Below are 20145 nucleotides of genomic sequence, written 5' to 3'. Positions count from 1 at the left end.
CAGCTCCCATCACAGGCAGGTACTTTCAGAGGAACTCTCCGCCCTTCTCAGCGCCAATGCGGTTGAGCCCGTGCCACCCGGGAAGGAAGGGCAGGGATTCTATTCCAGGTACTTCCTTGTGGAAAAGAAAACAGGGGGGATGCGCCCCATCCTAGACCTGAGAGGCCTGAACAAAAACCTGGTCAAAGAGAAGTTCAGGATGCTTTCCTTGGGCACCCTTCTACCAATGATTCAGAAAGACGATTGGCTATGTTCCCTGGATTTAAAGGACGCATACACTCACATCCCGATACTGCCAGCTCACAGACAGTATCTCCGATTCTGTCTGGGGACACGGCACTTTCAGTATTGTGTGCTGCTCTTTGGGCTCGCCTCTGCACCACGGGTGTTCACGAAGTGTCTCGTGGTGGTTGCGGCGTATCTACGCAAGCTGGGAGTGCACGTGTTCCCGTATCTCGACGATTGGCTGGTCAAGAGCACCTCGGAGGCAGGAGATCTTCGGTCCATGCAGTGCACTATCCACCTTCTGGAGCTGCTGGGGTTTGTGATAAATTACCCGAAATCCCATCTCCAGCCAGTCCAATCTCTGGAATTCATAGGAGCGCTGCTGAATTCTCAGACGGCTCAGGCCTTTCTTCCTGAAGCAAGGGCACAGAACCTTCTATCCCTTGCCTCTCAGACCAGAGCGTCTCAGCAGGTCACAGCTCAGCAGATGTTGACACTCCTGGGTCATATGGCCTCCACGGTTCATGTGACTCCCATGGCTCGCCTTCACATGAGACCTGCTCAATGGACCCTAGCTTCCCAGTGGTGTCAAGCTACCGGGAATCTAGAAGATGTCATCCGCCTGTCCATCAGTTGCCGCAATTCGCTGCACTGGTGGACCATTTGGACCAAGTGCTGACGACAGATGCATCTCGCCTGGGGTGGGGAGCTCATGTCGATGGACTCCACACCCAGGGACTGTGGTCCCTCCAGGAACAAGATCTTCAGATCAACCTCCTGGAGCTCCGAGCAGTCTGGAACGCGCTGAAGGCCTTCAGAGATCGGCTGTCCTACCAAATCATCCAAATTCGGACAGACAATCAGGTTGCAATGTATTACATCAACAAGCAGGGGGGCACCGGATCTCGCCCCTTGTGTCAGGAAGCCGTCGGGATGTGGCGTTGGGCTTGCCAATTCGGCATGCTTCTCCAAGCCACATACCTGGCAGGCGTAAACAACAGTCTGGCCGACAGACTGAGCAGAGTCATGCAACCGCACGAGTGGTCGCTCTATTCCAGAGTGGTACGCAGGATCTTCCGAGAGTGGGGCACTCCCTCGGTGGACCTTTTCGCCTCTCAGACCAACCACAAGCTGCCTCTGTTCTGTTCCAGACTACAGGCACACGGCAGACTGGCGTCGGATGCCTTTCTCCTCCATTGGGGGACCAGCCTCCTGTATGCTTATCCTCCAATACCTTTGGTGGGGAAGACCTTGCTGAAGCTCAAGCAAGACCACGGCACCATGATTCTGATAGCGCCATCAGATCTGGTTCCCTCTACTTCTGGAGCTGTCCTCCGAAGAACCGTGGAGTGTTTTCCGACTCTCATTTCGCAGAACGACAGAGCGGTTCTGCACCCCAACCTTCAGTCTTTGGCTCTCACGGCCTGGATGTTGAGGGCGTAGACTTTGCTTCGTTGGGTCTGTCTGAGGGTGTCTCCCGCGTCTTGCTTGCCTCTAGAAAGGATTCCACTAAAAAAAGAGTTACTTTTTTAAGTGGAGGAGGTTTGTCATTTGGTGTGAGAGCAAGGCCCTAGAACCTCGTTCTTGTCCTGCACAGAACCTGCTTACTACTACTTAACATTTCTAGAGTGCTACTAGTGTTACGCAGCGTTGTACAAATTAACAATTAAGGACGGTCCCTGCTCAGAAGAGCTTACAATCTAAAGGACGAAATGTCAAGTTGGGGTAGTTAAGATTTCCTGAGAAGAGGTGTAGTGATTAGGTGCCGAAGGCGACATTGAAGAGGTGGCCTTTGAGCATTGATTTGAAGATGGGTAGGGAGGGGGCCCGGCGTATGGGCTCAGGGAGTTTGTTCCAGGCATGGGGTGAGGCGAGACAGAAAGGGCGGAGCCTGGAGTTGGAGGTGGTGGAGAAGGGTACTGACAGGAGGGATTTGTCTTGAGAGTGGAGGTTACGGGTAGGGACGTAAGGGGAGATGAGGGTAGAGAGGTAAGGAGGGGCTGCAGATCGAGTGCATTTGTAGGTGAGTAAGAGAAGCTTGAACTGTATGCGGTATCTGATTGGGAGCTAGTGAAGTGACTTGAGGAGAGGGGTGATATGAGTATATCGGTTAAGGCGGAAGATAAGACGTGCGGCAGAGTTCTGGATGGACTGAAGGGGGGATAGATGGCTAAGTGGGAGGCCGGTCAGGAGTAGGTTGCAGTAGTCAAGGCGAGAGGTAATGAGAGAGTGGATGAGAGTTCGGGTGGTGTGCTCGGAGAGGAAGGGGCGAATTTTGCTAATGTTACAGAGGAAGAAGCGACAGGTCTTGCTTGAATACCTTCTGCACTTATCAGAGTCTGGCCTCAAGACCAACTCAGTAAGGAATCACCTTAGTGCGATTAGTGCTTACCATCATCGTGTAGAAGGTAAAGCCATCTCTGGAGAGCCTTTAGTCGTTCGATTCATGAGAGGCTTGCTTTTGTCAAGGCCCCCTGTCAGGCCTCCTGCAGTGTCATGGGATCTCAACGTCATCCTCACCCAGCTGATGAAACCTCCTTTTGAGCCACTGAATTCATGCCATCTGAAGTACTTGACCTGGAAGGTCATTTTCTTGGTGGCAGTTACTTCAGCTCGTAGAGTCAGTGAGCTTCAAGCCCTGGTAGCTCATGCTCCTTATACCAAATTTTATCATAACAGGGTAGTACTCCGCACTCACCCTAAGCTCCTGCCAAAGGTGGTGTCGGAGTTCCATCTTAACCAGTCAATTGTCTTGCCAACATTCTTTCCCAGACCACATACCCGCCCTGCTGAACGTCAGTTGCACACATTGGACTGCGAGCATTGGCCTTCTATCTGGAGCGGACACAGCCCCACAGACAGTCCGCCCAATTGTTTATTTCTTTCGACCCCAATAGGAAAGGGGTCGCTGTCCGGAAACGCACCATCTCCAATTGGCTAGCAGATTGCATTTCCTTCACTTACGCCCAGACTGGGCTGACTCTTGAGGGTCATGTCACGGCTCATAGTGTTAGAGCCATGGCAGCGTCAGTGGCCCACTTGAAGTCAGCCACTATTGAAGAGATTTGCAAGGCTGCGACGTGGTCATCTGTCCATACATTCACATCACATTACTGCCTCCAGCAGGATACCCGACGCGACAGTCGGTTCGGGCAGTCGGTGCTGCAGAATCTGTTTGGGGTTTGAATCCAACTCCACCCTCCAGGACTCGATTTATTCTGTTCAGGCTGCACTCTCAGTTAGTTGTTCTTCGTAGGTCAATTTCTGTTATACCCTCGCTGTTGCGAGGTTCAATTGACCTGGGTTCTTGTTTTGAGTGAGCCTGAGAGCTAGGGATACCCCAGTCATGAGAACAAGCAGCCTGCTTGTCCTTGGAGAAAGCGAATGATACATACCTGTAGCAGGTGTTCTCCGAGGACAGCAGGCTGATTGTTCTTACCTACCCTCCCTCCTCCCCTTTGGAGTTGCGTTTACTCATTCCTTTGCTTGTCATTCAACTGAGCGGGAACAGTCGCGCATGGGCGGGAAGACGGCCGCGCATGCGCGGTGGGCGTGCCCTGCGTGCGGGACTGCCCGCAAAGTTTTCTTCCGGTTGGTGGGGGCTGCCATGGACGTCAACCCAGTCGTGAGAACAATCAGCCTGCTGTCCTAGGAGAACACCTGCTACAGGTATGTTTCATTCGCTGTGTTGGAAAGGAATACATGAGCCATGCTCCATATGTTTTCCTCACTTATTCTCTCTTCAGTGAATACATAGAATATTGACACTTCTTATTTTTTTGTATTTGTACAATTTATATACTGCCTGACAGGGAGATGATCAAAAGTAAATAGCGGTGCTAGAGGCCACTAGTGCCCGCATTTACATGCGCAGAATGATCAGAAGGTTCGAGAAAAACTAAAGGTGGACAAAGCCATGGGACCGGATGGGATCCACCCCAGGATATTGAGAGAGCTCAGGCACTCCACTACTCACCTTTCCCTCCTCCGAGCGAACTCCATTCACCACCACCCTCTGGCGCCTGTCTGCCAACCAGTTCCTAATCCAGTTCACCGCATTGGGTCCTATCTTCAGCCCATCGAGTTTATTTAAGAGCCTCCTGTGGGGAACCGTGTCAAAAGCCTTGCTGAAATCTAAGTAGATTACGTCTATAGCACGTCCACGGTTCAATTCTCCGGTCACCCAATCAAAGAATTCAATGAGATTCGTTTGGCACAATTTCCCTTTGGTAAAACCATGTTGTCTCGGATCTTGCAATTCATTTTCTTCCAGGAAATTCACTATCCTTTCCTTCAGCATCGCTTCCATTACTTTTCCAATAATCGAAGTGAGGCTTACCGGCCTGTAGTTTCCAGCTTCTTCCCTATCACCACTTTTGTGAAGAGGGACCACCTCCGCCGTTCTCCAATCCCTCGGAATCTCTCCCTTTTCTAAGGATTTATTAAACAAATTTTTAAGAGGACCCGCCAGAACCTGCCTCAGGGATCGGTAGGGATCGGTGCTGGGGCAGATTCTGTTCAATATATTTGTGAGTGACATTACCGAAGGGTTAGAAGGTAAAGTTTGCCTATTTGCGGATGATACTAAGATTTGTAACACAGTGGACACCCCAGAGGGAGTGGAAAACATGAAAAAGGATCTGAAAAAGCTAGAAGAATGGTCTAAGGTTTGGCAATTAAAATTCAATGCGAAGAAATGCAAAGTGATGCACTTAGGGAGTAGAAATCCAAGAGAGGCGTATGTGTTAGGCGGTGAAAGTCTGCTAGGTACGGATGGGGAGAGGGATCTTGGGGTGATAGTATCTGAGGATCTGAAGGCAATGAAACAGTGTGACAAGGCGGTGGCCGTAGCTAGAAGGTTACTAGGCTGTATAGAGAGAGGTGTGACCAGCAGAAGAAAAGAGGTATTGATGCCCCTGTACAAGTCGTTGGTGAGGCCCCACCTGGAGTATTGTGTTCAGTTTTGGAGGCCGTATCTTGCTAAGGATGTAAAAAGAATTGAAGCGGTGCAAAGAAAAGCTACGAGGATGGTATGGGATTTGCGTTACAAGACGTATGAGGAGAGACTTGCGGACCTGAACATGTATACCCTGGAGGAAAGGAGGAACAGGGGTGATATGATACAGACGTTCAAATATTTGAAAGGTATTAATCCGCAAACAAACCTTTTCCGGAGATGGGAAGGCGGTAGAACGAGAGGGCATGAATTGAGATTGAAGGGGGGCAGACTCAAGAAGAATGTCAGGAAGTATTTTTTCACGGAGAGGGTGGTGGATGCTTGGAATGCCCTCCCCAGATTAATAACAATAGGTGCAGATTTTGTTCTGAGATACCCATGTATATGTAGAATAAAATTTCAATCTAGGCAGTACCAATTCTATGACCCAAAACAGTTGGAGGAATTTCTGTTAAGCAGAGAAGTGGTAAATGTTAAAGTTTAGTCCCGCATGCACCACTGTAAGGCAGCTAAGAGTCTGCCACTTGAGACGTAACTTGCTCTTTTTTTTTTTTTTTTTGAAATATTTTTTATTAGCAAGAGAAACGTACAAACATCCGAAAGTTCTCCATATAGCAATGACACATATTATCACTCGAGTGCTTTACATTTAAAATTAATAATAATAGTGATATGTTACATCGCAAACCAATAGTGGCACAAACAGTCAAATGACATGTTCTATCTCATCGCTGTGTGCACATCCCTCTCTAATTTCATCTTTCTCCCCCCCCTTCCACCCATGCCCCCACTCCCTCCCCTACAGAACCAAGACCTGAGTGTCTAAGGTACAGAACGTTCCTGTCACCATGATTGGTTGTACCGAATGAGTTATGTTGTTGTGCATTGGTTCCCTTGAACCTTTATTCCTTTGAATATCAATCATTAAACATTAACCCCTAGAGGCTTTCCCAGGGGGCAGCTGTTGTCAGTTTCGCAAAGCTGTTTCTCCAAAGAGAGCGGCCCTGTGGAGGCCTATCCCATGGGAATTCAAACTGGCCTCCCCCTTCCCAGCCTGCCATTTGCTTCATGCTACGGTGCCACTGCGTAGAGGAGGAGGGATTTCGTTCGCCCAGTACTGTAGGATGATTTTTTTCGCTAGGATCAGCGCCAGTAAAACAAAACGGCATTGATACAGGTTCAGTCCCTGTGTGACCAAATCTGAATCCAGCCCATTAATAGGACTCTATAATTCCATTCTATAGGTTGTGCTAGCACATCGTCCAGATGCCCCAACACACCGTTCCAGAACGTCCGCAATGCCGAACACTCTAGAAATTGGTGCGTCAGGGTACCTTTGTGGTTTACACATCTATTACAGTCGTCTGATGCCCATAGTCCCATGGCCTTTCCCCTACTCCTAGTAAGATACACCCGGTGCAGGATCTTCAACTGAGTTTCGTGACAGCTCACATTGGGGGTTACTTTGTAGGCCAATTCAAAGCATCTCTTAATCTCCCTTGCCGACACCAGCGCTGCCCACCCCTGAGCTCCACCTGGCGGCCAACGTGTCCACATAATTGGTTGGCCTCCATGTTTTACCCACTTGGTACCAGACTGAAAGCTTATTGCGTTCCGGGGGCAGTTGCTTGAACACTACATCTAGTGCGGTAAAGGATGGGAGTTTATTACTCTTCTTTTTCAAGGATGACACATAGTGCCTGATTTGTAAATAAGAAAAAAATAAATGTTGTGGGATATTCCATTTAGCCTGACACTCTGCGAAAGATAGAATGTGGGATCCCCCTTCTTCTAGCACCTGCCCTACATATCTACAACCTTTCTGCTCCCATTCCTTAAAATATCGAGATCCCCTCCCTGCGGGAAAGTCAGGATTATCTAGAAATTCTATGAATGGAGAGGGACCTACTGCTTCCCCCACCCTCTGTCGCCACCAATCCCATGCCATGCGTAATGGCAATAAAAGAGGAGAGATCTGTATCTGTGATCTCCTACCATGTAAGGTGTTAAATACCGACCAAGGGTGGGCTGCGAATTTCCACACCCGTGGCGGTGCATATTTGAAGCAACCCGTGTGTATTTCGTGAATCCATCTAAGGAGCGCTGCAACATTGTAAAGACGGAGATCCGGTAAGTTGACTCCCCCTTCCTTTCTGTCCCGGACCAGCTTGCCATAACCTATCCTAGCCCTTCGCCCCCCCCCAAATGAAGGAGGTTATAGCTCCCCGGTATACCCTCTCATCCTTACTATGAACCCATATTGGCAGCATCTGTAAGCAGTACAGTATCTTAGGGATAAGTACCATTTTGACAAGTGCCACTCGTCCCAAGAATGATACTGGTAGGTCTTTCCATTGATGGCACAATTTTCTTATCCCGTCCACCTTCTCGCTACATTCTTTTTATACATGACCTTGTGATCTACGTGAAGGAAGACTCCCAAGTACTTCATCGGCCCCTTTGCCCAAGTTAACGGAAAGTCTGGACAGCATTGGCACTTACAGTTTTTGGATAACGCCATAGCCTCTGATTTGTCAAAATTGATCCTGAGGCCGGAGAAGGAGCCAAACCGTTGGATCATGTCTATGAGGGTGGGGATACCACAAGTCGCCTCCCCTAAAAAGATTAACATATCGTCCGCAAAAAGATTTATTTTATATTCCTCCTTCCCTATCCGAATTCCTGTTAGTTCTTGGGACTGCCGAATCTTACTCGCCAGGGGTTCCAAGGCCAGTACAAATAGCATTGGAGATAAAGGGCATCCCTGGCGCGTGCCCCGGAGCAGTGGGAACGACTGCGACAAGGCGTTGTTATCAAGATCTGTGCCGTCGGATTCCTGTATAGCGCTCTCGTCCCCCGCAGAAATTCCCCGTAGATGCCGAATTGGGGAAGCACCCAGAAAAGATATTCCCACAGTATCTTGTCAAAAGCTTTTTCTGCGTCTAGGCTGACAATAATATTATCTCCCGTCTTGCCTCCCTTATCCTGCAAGGCACTAATCGCTCTGAGGATGTTTGTGGACGCATATCTCCCGGCACAATCCCGTTTGGTCTCCATGTACCAAATGGGGAAGCACCTTCCCTAGCCTGGCGGCAATGATGCTGGCAAACAGCTTAATGTCTTGGTTTAGTAAAGATATAGGACGATAAGATCCCAGCACTTCTTTATCGCGCCCCGGCTTCGGCAGCACTATGATGGTGGCATGTGTCAAAGTCCCCGTGGGTTGCCCTTCCGTGCACAATGCCTCACATAGATCACCAAACGGCCCTGCTATCTTTCCTCCTAAAATCTTGTAAAATTCTGGCCCTATCCCATCAGGACCCGGCGCTTTGGCTAGTTTTAGCTTTTTGATGGCTGCTTGAATTTCCTCACCCGAGACTCTCTCATTCAACGCTTCTCTTTGGTCTTGAGAAAGTGTCGGGAGCTGAAGATTCTGGAAAAAGGCCTCCCTTTTACCCTCATCACAAGTCCCCTTATCATACAATGATTTGTAAAATCCACAAACGCTGCCTGTATTTCTTCCTCCCTTTCTAGTTTTTGTCCCCCTCTATTTTTAATTTTAGTGATAAATGTTTTGCAGATCTACTGCGTACCATGGATGCTAATAGACTCCCCGTTTTATTCCCCACCTATGTAATTTATATTTGTATATTTGTATATCCCGCATTGCCCTTTTGTTCAACGTCTCGTTGATCTGGACTTTTGTTTCCTTAAAGTGTCCTTTGCCCTCTCATCTCCTCTCATCATCGCTGCCCGAGCGTTCTGCAGTTTTGTGAGCTGGTCAAGGAGCACCCCCTCTCTTATCTTCCTAGTCCTAGCAGTATATTCAATGATTTTGCCCCTCAATACAGCCTTCCCTGCCTCCCATAGTACGACCGGATCATTTACAGAGTTTTTGTTATCCTCTAGAAAAAACTGCCATTCCTGTTGCAGATAGTCTCTAAATTCTTGCTCCTGGTACAGTGTTGGGTTCATTCGCCATCCCGCTTTACTCCTAGCCCCACCCAAGGCCACATCCACCCATACCAGGCTGTGATCTGATACCACGGCTATTTCAATCCCCGCCGCCTTGCTCACAGAAAAAAGGCCCTGTGTTAATAGGATACAATCCAGCCTTGCCTGACACCCGTGGACAGTGGAAAGGAAAGTATATTCTCTCTCGTCCGGGTGCAATACCCTCCACACATCCACAAGTCCCATGTCCCTCTGTAGCAACCCTACGCCTCTGTCTTCTGCATCCTTAGGCCTCATCTTTGGTGGATTACAGTCAACTAGGGGATCTGCTGTGATGTTAAAGTCCCCTCCCACGATCAATTTATATTCTTGTAGTGGAACCAGGGCTGCTATAAGTTTGAGAAAAAATTTTTGGGAGTATACGTTAGGGGCGTACACCGAACATAAAGCCACCTTTGACCCACTCAGGATGCCCATCCATATCACAAAGCGTCCCTCAGAATCTGGACCGTCCTGTGGCACGTATAATCTAAGCTTTTACTTAAGAGGATGGCCACTCCCCTCTGCCGATTGTTAAAGGACGAGTAGGCTAGTCTCCCACCCAGCTTTGTTTCAATTTCAGATGTTCTGTGGCTGACAAGTGGGTTTCCTGTACCAATAGAACCCCTACTTTTAGTTGTTTGCTATATTGCAAGATCTTTTTGCGTTTAATGGGTGAGTGTATTCCATCTGCATTTAAAGAAGCTATACGAATCTACCCATTTCTCCACACTAGTGCTTTGTTACTGTGTGTTCTGCCTTTGAAACCCTTCCGGAGCGGCATCCCAGCTATGCCTCCCCTCAAGTCATTCTCCGTGGTGCGTCTTGTGCCACCCTGGCCTCTGAGCACCACAGTGAGAGCCCTGATTCCACTGCCGCATTTCCCTACCCTTTCTCCCAGGTCTCGGTCCTATATGCCTAATTCCCCTCTCCCCGTCCCCTCGTCCCTCCCAGCCCCGCCCCCCCATCCCCTCTTCTCTCCCCCCCCTACCCTGAGATCCCAAACAGCCTCCTTTCTCATCCCCAGACTCACAAATGCATCCATTCTTCGTGACATCTCATCCTTTTCCCATCCATCTTCCATCCACTCCCTCACATCCTCACTCACCTTCCTTTTGTATCCTATGATTGAGGTTTGAACCCCCTCAACCAACCCCGACTAAGATATGCCTCAACTCCCCGCCCCCACCCGCTCCCCCCATATCAACATTGTTGATTCAGAAAAATAATTTGCATTCCAACATATCAACCTTCCAACTTTAGGACCATAGCCCCATTCCCACTTATCTGAACTGCAAACGAAAACCCAAAACATAACATTGAATAGTAAATGGTAAAGAGTATGGTACCTAATCAGTTTTAACAATTGCAGCATTTAAGCCTCATTTAAGCTTACTGTCTGTCTCGGATGGACTTTATATCGTTCATATATTTCGCCCATACATTTCGCCTAGCCGCTCTAAGGCCACCGTGTTAGTGGCTCCCGGCGGCCAGGCCAAACATACGGTCCCCTTCAAGACTCTATCGTTGGTCGAAGTTGACAGCGGTGACGGTGATCCCTGGCTCCTGTGCCGCTGAAGCTCCGCTCCACGTGCGCACAGGTTTATTCACCAGGCGTCTCAGGCCAGTCATATCTTTCATTGATCTCCGTCCGCTAAAGCACTGATCCATTTATCTGCCAAAAACTTTTTTTGCGCACATGCCTCCACATCAGATCGACCACACTTAGGCCGCTGCTCCATTCAAGGCTTTCCAAGTCCATTGTCTGCTCTGTTACTCCTCTAGTGAGGTACCTGTTTCGAGACAGTTCCTGACTCACTGCTCTCCCTCTGCGATCGCCTCCAGTCTTGCCGCGGCGCTTTCGCCACTCTCTCCAGAAACGCTTGGATTTCCTCCACCTTGTGTAGGTGGCGGTGCGGTTGTCGTGAGTAACTCGCACTTTGGCCGGGTATTGGAATGCGAACTTGATGCCTTGCTCAAATAGTTTCGTGGCAATATGGCGCCATCAGCTTCCTCTGCTCCATGACCCGAATGAAAAATCTTGGAATAATAAAATCTTTTTCCCTTTGTATTCGATTGCTTGTCTCTTGTATTGCTCCAGAATTTTAGCTTTATCTGCATGTTTAAATATCTGGCAATGACTACCCTCGGGCTATCCGTCCCTCTCTTCGCGTTCCTATGTGATGGATCCTCTCCACCTTGCCCGATTCCAGTGCAAGTCCATCTGTTGGGGCAGCCATTTTCTGCCAGTTCCTTTAGGTCCGAGTCCAGAGCTGTTTCGGGGATGCCAACAAATCTAACATTGTTGCGTCTTCCCCTATTCTCTTGGTCTTCCACACGGTCGAAGCAGTGTGCGCATCTGGGATTCCATGGTGCCGAGACGCCCCTCTGCCGCCACTGCTTGGTCTTCTTGTGCAGAGATGCGCTCCTCTGCTTGCTGTAGCATGGCTGCGTGCCCTGCTAGGCACTCCTTAATTTCGTCCATGCCGGTATGCAGTTTAGCTAGTTTGTCATCCAGCAGCTGAGACATATTTTTCAGGGACATTTGGACTATGTCCTCATGCTGCGGAGTGAGGCTCTGACCGCGTCCCGGCGATATCGATGAGGCAAATGGGGATTGCGCCGCCATTTTGTTTTTCGCCACGTTGCTCTTCTCCTTCCCCGATCGCAGCGTCTTTACTGGCATGCCGCTTCGCTCTAGCCTTCTTCTAACCTCACGTCCCGCGGCTCAGCTGATTCTGTGTGCGCGCTGGTCTGTTTTAGAAGTGATTAGTCATCTAACTCTTGTTCCATGGGGGAAAAATTAGGTGAGGAGCGGGGAGCCGAGCCACCAGGCGTCCGCTCAGGTCTCTTGCATCATGTGACCCCCCCGTAACTTGCTCTTTTGATTTATTTATTTGGTGATTATGCTTTATATTTAAGTGTTTGAAAATTTACTATAAATCTTGGATCATTACCTAATTTGTGATCGATAGTAGAATATATCATTGTGACTATTAGAATATTTCCTTTTGTTTATAAATTGTTGTTTTGTGTATTATCACTCATAAGGATTTATTATGTATGATAAAATTGTATAAATAAAATGAAAAAAAAAAAAAAAAAAAGGAATGCCCTCCCGCGGGAGGTGGTGGAGATGAAAACAGTAACGGAATTCAAACATGCGTGGGATAAACATAAAGGAATCCTGTGCAGAAGGAAGGGATCCTCAGGAGCTTAGCCTAGAATGGGTGGCAGAGCTGGTGGTTTGGAAGCGGGGCTAGTGCTGGGCAGACTTATGGGTGTGTGTGGATACGTCTGTGCCGGGGCTGGTGGTTGGGAGGTGACTAGTGCTGGGCAGACTTATACTCTGTGCCGGGCTGGGTGGTATTGGTCTGTGCCAGAGCTGGTGGTGGGAGGCGGGACTGGTAGTTGGGAAGCGAGGATAGTGCTGGGCAAACTTATACAGTCTGTGCCAGAGCTGGTGGTGGGAGGCAGGGTTGGGAGGCGGGGATAGGGCTGGCCAGACTTATGCGGTCTGTGCCTTGAAGAGGACAGTACAAATAAAAAAGTAGCACATATGAATTTATCTTCTTGGGCAGACTGGATGGACCGTGCAGGTCTTTTTCTGCCGTCATCTACTATGTTACTATGTTAGCGCGACAAACAACGAGCACACCATGGAATATGGCAGAGCTCATTTAAATAAGCTAATTGGTATTCCCCCCCCCCCATGATCAGAGAACTACACTCTCGATCAGAGGTGCTTCTACCGCCTTAACCCTACGTCAGCTGTGTCCGCTCCGGGGGTCCAGTGGACCCCTGGATCCCCCCCATCTGTAAGGACCCTGCACCCCCAAAAGAAAATCAGCCTGGTGGTCCAGTGGGACCCCTGTCCTCATTCCACCCACCCCAGGTCCAGTATGACCCACGACAGGGGGCCCGACTTGTTCACCCCCCACCAAAATGTTTTCCCTGGTGGGCTAGGAGGGAACCCCCCACAATCCCCTCGCCCGTAACTTTGACGTTGGAGGAGGATGGACTAGCACTCCCTCCTCCTTGTTGGGTGCCATCTCAAAATGGTGGCACCCTGCCTGGTGCATCATGGGATGCATGGGGTAGGGTTTAGCCTCAATATAAGGGAATTTCTCTCCTATATGGAAGTTAAACCCTGCCCCCATGCATCCCATGATGCTCCAGGCAGGGTGTCACCATTTTGAGGTGGTGCCTGACGAGGAGAGAGTGCTAGTCCCTCCTCATCTAACGTCAAAGGTACGGGTGACAGGATTGGTTTGGGAAGGGTTCCTCCACCACTAGCCCACCAGGAAAAACATTTCATTTGGGGGGGGGGGGTTAAACAAGTCAGGCCCCCCTATCGTGGATCACACTGGACCTGCGGCGGGGCAGGGGGAGTAAGACAGGAGTCCCACTGATTTTCTTGGGGGGTCCGGGGGTCTTACCGATGGGGGTTTCAGGGGTCTATTGGACCGCCGGGGCTGACACTTGACAGTCCCGTGTCCTGGGCATACGTTCAAAAATAACGCATGCGCCAGACGCCATCCGCCTGCTTTGCTCCTCATGATGAAACCTAATAGCGCACCCTTGCATACTATTAAGTTTGATCATGAGGGAATTAGGTCAGGGTGCTGCTGTGGTGGTAAAACTCCAGCGCTGTTTCGTGCAGCACCGGAGTTTTGATCATCAGGGCATGAGAATATTGTGCAAAATGGTTACTGGTTCTGTTTGTAAACAACAGGCATAACTAATGAAAATAGTGATCAAGGCAGATGTACAGGAACACACTACATCACAAAAGAATAAATTACTATCAGGCTTAAAAGAGAGAGGTTGTATGTTCATAGCTGAAGATGAAAAAAGTGAGAAATTTCTTGCACTATACATTAAAAAAGTATGCCTATAAAACTTACTAATGCATATCACGTGTTCAGTACCATACCTCAGAGGATGCAGAGAGAGAGTTTTCTGTCCTGAAGCTGTTCTTTGAGGGAGGACTCTTACTGAAGCTCAAGGCATCATGGTTGCAAGCTGTAAGCAGACATATTGATAATTTAGTAATCAAGGAATGCAGGAAAAGCTGCTTTTCAGCCATCAACTGAAAATTGACAAATGTCTGTTTAACAGCTAAGTAAAGAGCTGGAATGAGGAACATTTCTAAGACTTTCATCAGCATGTCACCACACCAAGGGACAAAGCAAGTTTTTGATTCTCAACTGCTAAGTGGGGAATGCAGTGAAAGTTTGATCAGCAACATCAGTCTCTGCAATTTAATTGTTTTTATTATTTTGTTAAATTTAAAAATCATTCTATTACAATCCTCCAAGACAGTGGTTGCAGCATGATGTTGGGCTGACATGCTCTCTTTGCTCTGGTGAAAACTTTGCATTCACTTACGTTTTCTGCGCAATGGGGAAGAGAAGAGGGAAAGTTAGAAGTGTATACCCTTACTAAATATTTCAATACTCCTTCAAATGCCGATAATGAAGTTTGCTTGACCTCTTCAGGTCCCGGGAGCAAGTGGAGAACTCCTTGCTGGTGTGGTAGGAGAGGGAGGTCTCCCCAGCTTAGAAGAAGATGTGACGTTGAGCCCTCCTGATTGAACTCCTCCTCAGCCGACCGCTGCAAGCTCGCCGATGGTGTGAGGATATTCCTCGGGGGAACTAGCCTGGGAAGGGGAAACAGCAGTGGCTCTTCGCCTGGGCCCTGATTCCAGCTTCAAGGTGGCAAGATAAGGGACTGGGGTTTCCCCTAGTTCTGGAAGCACTGCGGTGACACTGGCTCTAGCCCAGCCTTCGAACAACAGCAGGAAGGCACTGCAAAATGCGGATTACTTGAGAGTTATAGAAGAGAAGAGTCTACACCTACAATTACACTTGAGGCCATCTGGAAGGCAATAACTGAATTGAAAACAACATTCAGTACAAGAATTGACCAAGTGGAGAGTGAATTAAAAATTGCATCTAGTAAACTTTCTGAATTAGAAACAGATTCTGTGGGGAAACTGGAAAATTATGCTGAGATTGAGAAAAAAGTGGACCATCTGCACAGAGTTCAGAAAATAATTGTGCAGGATTGCATCAACATTCACTGGAAAGAACAACTTGAGAATAATCTAAGAAGGAATAATTTGAGATTTTTGAATTTTCCTAGTGTCCCTCACTTATCACCTAGGGACTTACTTAATATATGGGTGACATCTTTAAAATCCCCACAGAAGCGACCCCCCCCCCCCCCCCAGTATATTATTTGTGATGTAAAAAGAGAGAAGTTGAAGATCAAGCAGAGGGGGGAGGTGATGTAGAGGGGCATTTTTTATATGATGTCGAAGTCAGACTTGGAACGTTTTGCGCTAAGTGTCCCAAATCCAAATAGCAAATGTAACCATATTCGAAAAAAGAAAAACAATTTATTTTAAAATACCATTTCAAACAAGGTTTTGTGCCTTGTGTGTTTATCTTTTTAGGATATTTTTGTAAAAAAAAAAAAACTGCACAAGTTAAGAACACACAAAATCAAGTCACTTTTATTGTAGGAGGGGCCAAAACATTTTTAACAAAGTGGAAAGGGGCACCCTAGGGAACATTACTGTGGACTTCATATAAATGCTCCCAGGTACACATCTCACCGTTCTCCCTTATCTACTGAGCCCTCCAAAACCCACTACCCCCAAATGTACACCACTACCATAGCCCTTATGGGAGAAGGGGGCACCTATATGTGGGTACAGTAGGTTTTTAGTGAGTTTTGAAGGTCTCACATTTTCCACCACAAGTGTAACAGGTAGGGAGAGGTATGGACCTGGGTCCACTTGTCTACAGTGCATTGCACCAACCACTAGACTACTCCAGGGACCTGTATGCTGCTCTAATGGACCTGGCTATAAAACGCCTGACATACCCCTTGTGATTTGGACGCTCTGCAGACAAATTGCATAGATAAACGTCTGCAAAGCAGGTTTCAAAAATACTGATTGCAGCTCCTTGTGACTCTGGGCAGGTCACTTAACCCTCCATTGCCCCAGGTACAAATAAGTACCTAAGCCGCATTGAGCCTGCCATGAGTGGGAAAGCGTGGGGTACAAATTAAAAAAAATTGTCCAAATGCTGCTCTATGACACTTTTGGCCTTTTTTCTTTTTCGAAAATGAGCCCCTTTGTCACCATCTGTGTCACCGATAGCTTGAATGTTTCAGAAATGTTAGGAACCTCTTTAGACACTTTGAAAGATAGAGCGACTCTACTGGTCTCTTTGCTTTTGAGATGCTGCCCCTGCAGTAGTCGCTTGTGGGCAGCCCTGTGCTTAGGGTGGTTCTGCTGCCAGTTTGATCCAGGAAGCAATCAACATTGGAGCCCAGCCATCTAAGCAGGCATTAGCTGAGCCCTTAGCGGAACCATCACTGGAGAACATTTGGAGAGTCCTCCAGAAGTTGGATACATCCGTTGAGAAATCCATGAGAGGGAGAGGAGTTCGCTCTAATCACAGCACTGAAACCGTACTAGTCACGCTCATGACCAAACTCAATCAATTGATAGCAAACGGCAACAATATTCTACTGTAACAATTTGACATTTCAAGTGCATTTGACATGGTTGACCATGGAATTTTACTACACATCCTCGAATACTTCGGAATCGGAGGCAACGTTCTCAATTGGTTCAAAGGGTTCCTCACTACACGCTCATATCAAGTGACATCAAAGTCGACTACATCAGCTACATGGATACCTGAATGCAGAGTTCCACAGGGATCCCCCCTCTCACGGCAATATTCAACCTAATGATGACACCCTTGGCCAAACTACTATTGAATCAGAACCTAAACCCATATATATTCGCTGATGATGTAACGATCTTCATCCCATTCAAACAAGATCTAAGGGAAATCACCAATGAAATCAAGCAAAGCCTACATATTATGAATTCCTGGGCAGATGCATTTCAGCTGAAGCTCAATGCAGAGAAAACCCAATGTCTGGTACTAACCTCGCAATACAACAAGAATAAATTTACCACCATCAACACACCTAAACTAAATCTACCAGTTTCGGACTCCCTAAAAATCCTTGGAGTCACTCTTGATCGACACCTAACACTTGAGAACCATGCAAATAACATAACTAAAAAGATGTTTCATTCAATGTGGAAACTAAAAAGAGTTAGACCATTTTTCCAAGAACTGTCTTCCGCAATCTGGTACAATCATTGGTACTCAGTCATCTGGACTATTGTAACTCACTCTACGCTGGCTGTAAAGAGCAAATACTTAAAAAAACTCCAGACAGCCCAGAATACAGCAGCCAGACTAATATTTGGCACACCAAAATACGAAAGCGCGAAACCCCTGTGGGAAAAACTACACTGGCTCCCACTAAAGGAACGCATCACGTTCAAACTTTGCACCCTAGTCCATAAAATCATCCATGGTAACGCCCCAGCCTACATGTCAGACCTGATAGATCTACCACCCAGGAACGCAAAAAGATCCTCTCGCACATTCCTTAATCTTCATCCTCCCAAGTGCAAGGGTCTGAAATACAAATCAATGCATGCATCTACCTTTTCCTATACAAGCACGCAGCTCTGGAACGCGTTGCCACGTAACCTGAAAATGGTCTATGAACTAACCAATTTCCGCAAACTATTGAAAACCTATCTCTTCGACAAGATATATTACAAAAATCAACATGTGTAACGGTATAATCTAACATGTGTAACTGTATAATCTTTAAAACTTCCAGACTGTCTTATAATGTCCTTCTGCTTTGACACCTTCATGTATTTCTCCACCATGTAACACAAAACCCTCTGTAAACCAAATGTATCTTCACTGCTATTTCCAGTATCCATGACGAATTGTAAGCCACATTGAGCCTGCAAAGAGGTGGGATAATGTGGGATACAAATGCCATAAATAAATAAATAAATATCTGCTCTAGCGAGTAAGTTTGATGATTTATCTAAGACTTTGCTGTTACAAAAAAGGAGTTTTCAGACCATATTGGTTCTATTAAATCTGAAGTCATAATTTTGCAAGGTATCTCCTCTACTTTAAAGAATAAAAACCTGATTCATTGAAAGATTGAAAAATTTAATAGAAGACTGAATTTACGTTTTCTAAATTTCCCTAAAGCCCCTGGGATCTCACCAGCTGATTGCTTCAAAAAATATTTACATGAAGTTTTAAAGTTTCCCCTGGAATCAATATCTCCTCTAATAAAATTTACTATATACCTATTAAATCTGCTAGAGACCCAGAAGAGATGGGGATACAAGAGGAACAACAAGGGAATTTAGATGTGTCAGCATTATTAGAATCTTCTTTAAATTAAAAATCAGAGCGTTTGACCATGATTGCCTCCTTTGTTTTTGAACAAGATCTTGAGGGCCCTTTTATTAAGCCGCGGCAAAAAGTGGCTTGCAGTAGTGCAAGTCTTTTGGGCGCAAGTTGGGCCAGTTTTTGCCGCATCCTGGAAAAAGGGCCTTTTTATAAGGGGCTGGAAAATGGACGTGCAGCAAAATAAAAACCAGCGCACGTCAATTTTCGGCCTGAGACCTTACTGCCACCCATTGACTTAGCGGTAAGTGATTGACAAAATCAAAGGAGCTTGGATCTGAAATGGCTGGGGCTATAAGAGATCCGATAGCCCATAATATGTTTATCTGATGCCTCCTTGTGCCTTTTAGAATTTATTTAGCTTGTAGAATTATTTTCGTATACTGCCACTTATGAAACCTAAATAGTAGCAAGATTCATGCTACTGATCCCAGGGACAAGCATTGGCTTTCCCCATGTCTATCTCAATAGCAGACTATAGACTTTTCCTCCAGGAACTTGAATAAACCATTTTTGAACCCAGGTACACTAACCGCTGAAACCATATCCTCTGGCAATGAGTTTCTGAGCTTAACTATTCATTGAATGAAAAAATATTTCCTCTTATTTGTTTTAAAAGTATTCCCATGCAATTTCATGGTCTCTGTACTTTTTGAATGAGAGAAAAAAGGATTCATCTCCACCCGTTCACTCAGGATTTTGTACACCTCAATCATATCCCCCCCCCCCCCCTCAGCCGTCTCTTTTCCAAGCTGAAACGCCCTAACCTCTTTAGCCTTTCCTCATACGGGAGCAGTTTTATCCCATAATTTCGGTTGCTCTTCTTTGAACTTTTTCTAATTCTGCTATCTTTTTGAGATATGGCGACCAGAATTAAATACAATACTCAAGGAGTGGTCACACTATGGAGCAATACAGAGGCATTATAATATTCTTTGTTATATTTTCTATACATTTCCTAATAATTCCTAGCATCCTGTTTGCTTTTTTGGCCGCCACCACACACTGGGCAGATTTCAGTGTATTATCTAAGATGACACCTAGATCTTTTTCTTGGGTGCTGACTCCTAAGCTGGATCTTAGCATCAAGTAACTATGATTTGGATTATTTTTCCCAACATGCATCACTTTGCATTTGTCCACACTAAATTTTATCCACCATTTGGATGCTCAGTCATCCAACTTCCTAAGGTCTTCCTGCAATTTTTCACAATCCACATGTGTTCTAACAACTCTGAATAGTTTTGTGTCATCTTCAAATTTAATCACCTCACTCGTTCCCATTTCCAGATCATTAAAAAAATATGTTAAATAGCGCCAGACTCAGTACAGATCTATGATGCCCTCCACTATTCATCCTCCTCCACTGAGGGAATTGGCTGTTTAACCCTACCCTCTGTTTTCTATCCATCAACCAATTCCTAATCCACAACAGAACATTGCCTCCTAGCCCACGACTCTAATTTTCTCAAGAGTCTTTCATTAGGGACTTTGTCAAACGCTTTCTGAAAATCTAGATGCACTACATCGACTTGTTCACCTTTATTTACATGTTTATTCACACATTCAAAGAAATTAAGCAAATTGGTGAAGCAAGACTTCCCTTGGCTGAATCCATATTGACTATGCCCCATTAAACCA

At 46.7% G+C, this 20145-nt stretch overlaps 1 protein-coding gene across 1 annotated transcript in view; it reads right to left on the bottom strand.

Annotated features, from left to right (window-relative positions):
* The window catches only part of MLLT6 (MLLT6, PHD finger containing), a 360336-nt gene that overhangs the window by 74205 nt on the left and 265986 nt on the right, over positions 1-20145 (bottom strand). The window contains 1 exon segment of the mRNA XM_030220707.1: positions 14112-14200. Coding sequence (XP_030076567.1) covers positions 14112-14200 — 89 coding nt within the window.

Source organism: Microcaecilia unicolor, chromosome 12 (genome assembly GCF_901765095.1).
Source record: "Microcaecilia unicolor chromosome 12, aMicUni1.1, whole genome shotgun sequence".
In the NCBI taxonomy this organism is placed as follows: Eukaryota; Metazoa; Chordata; class Amphibia; order Gymnophiona; family Siphonopidae; genus Microcaecilia; species Microcaecilia unicolor.
The sequence above is the reverse complement of the archived record's forward strand: the minus strand, read 5'-3'. Positions and strand labels throughout refer to the sequence as shown.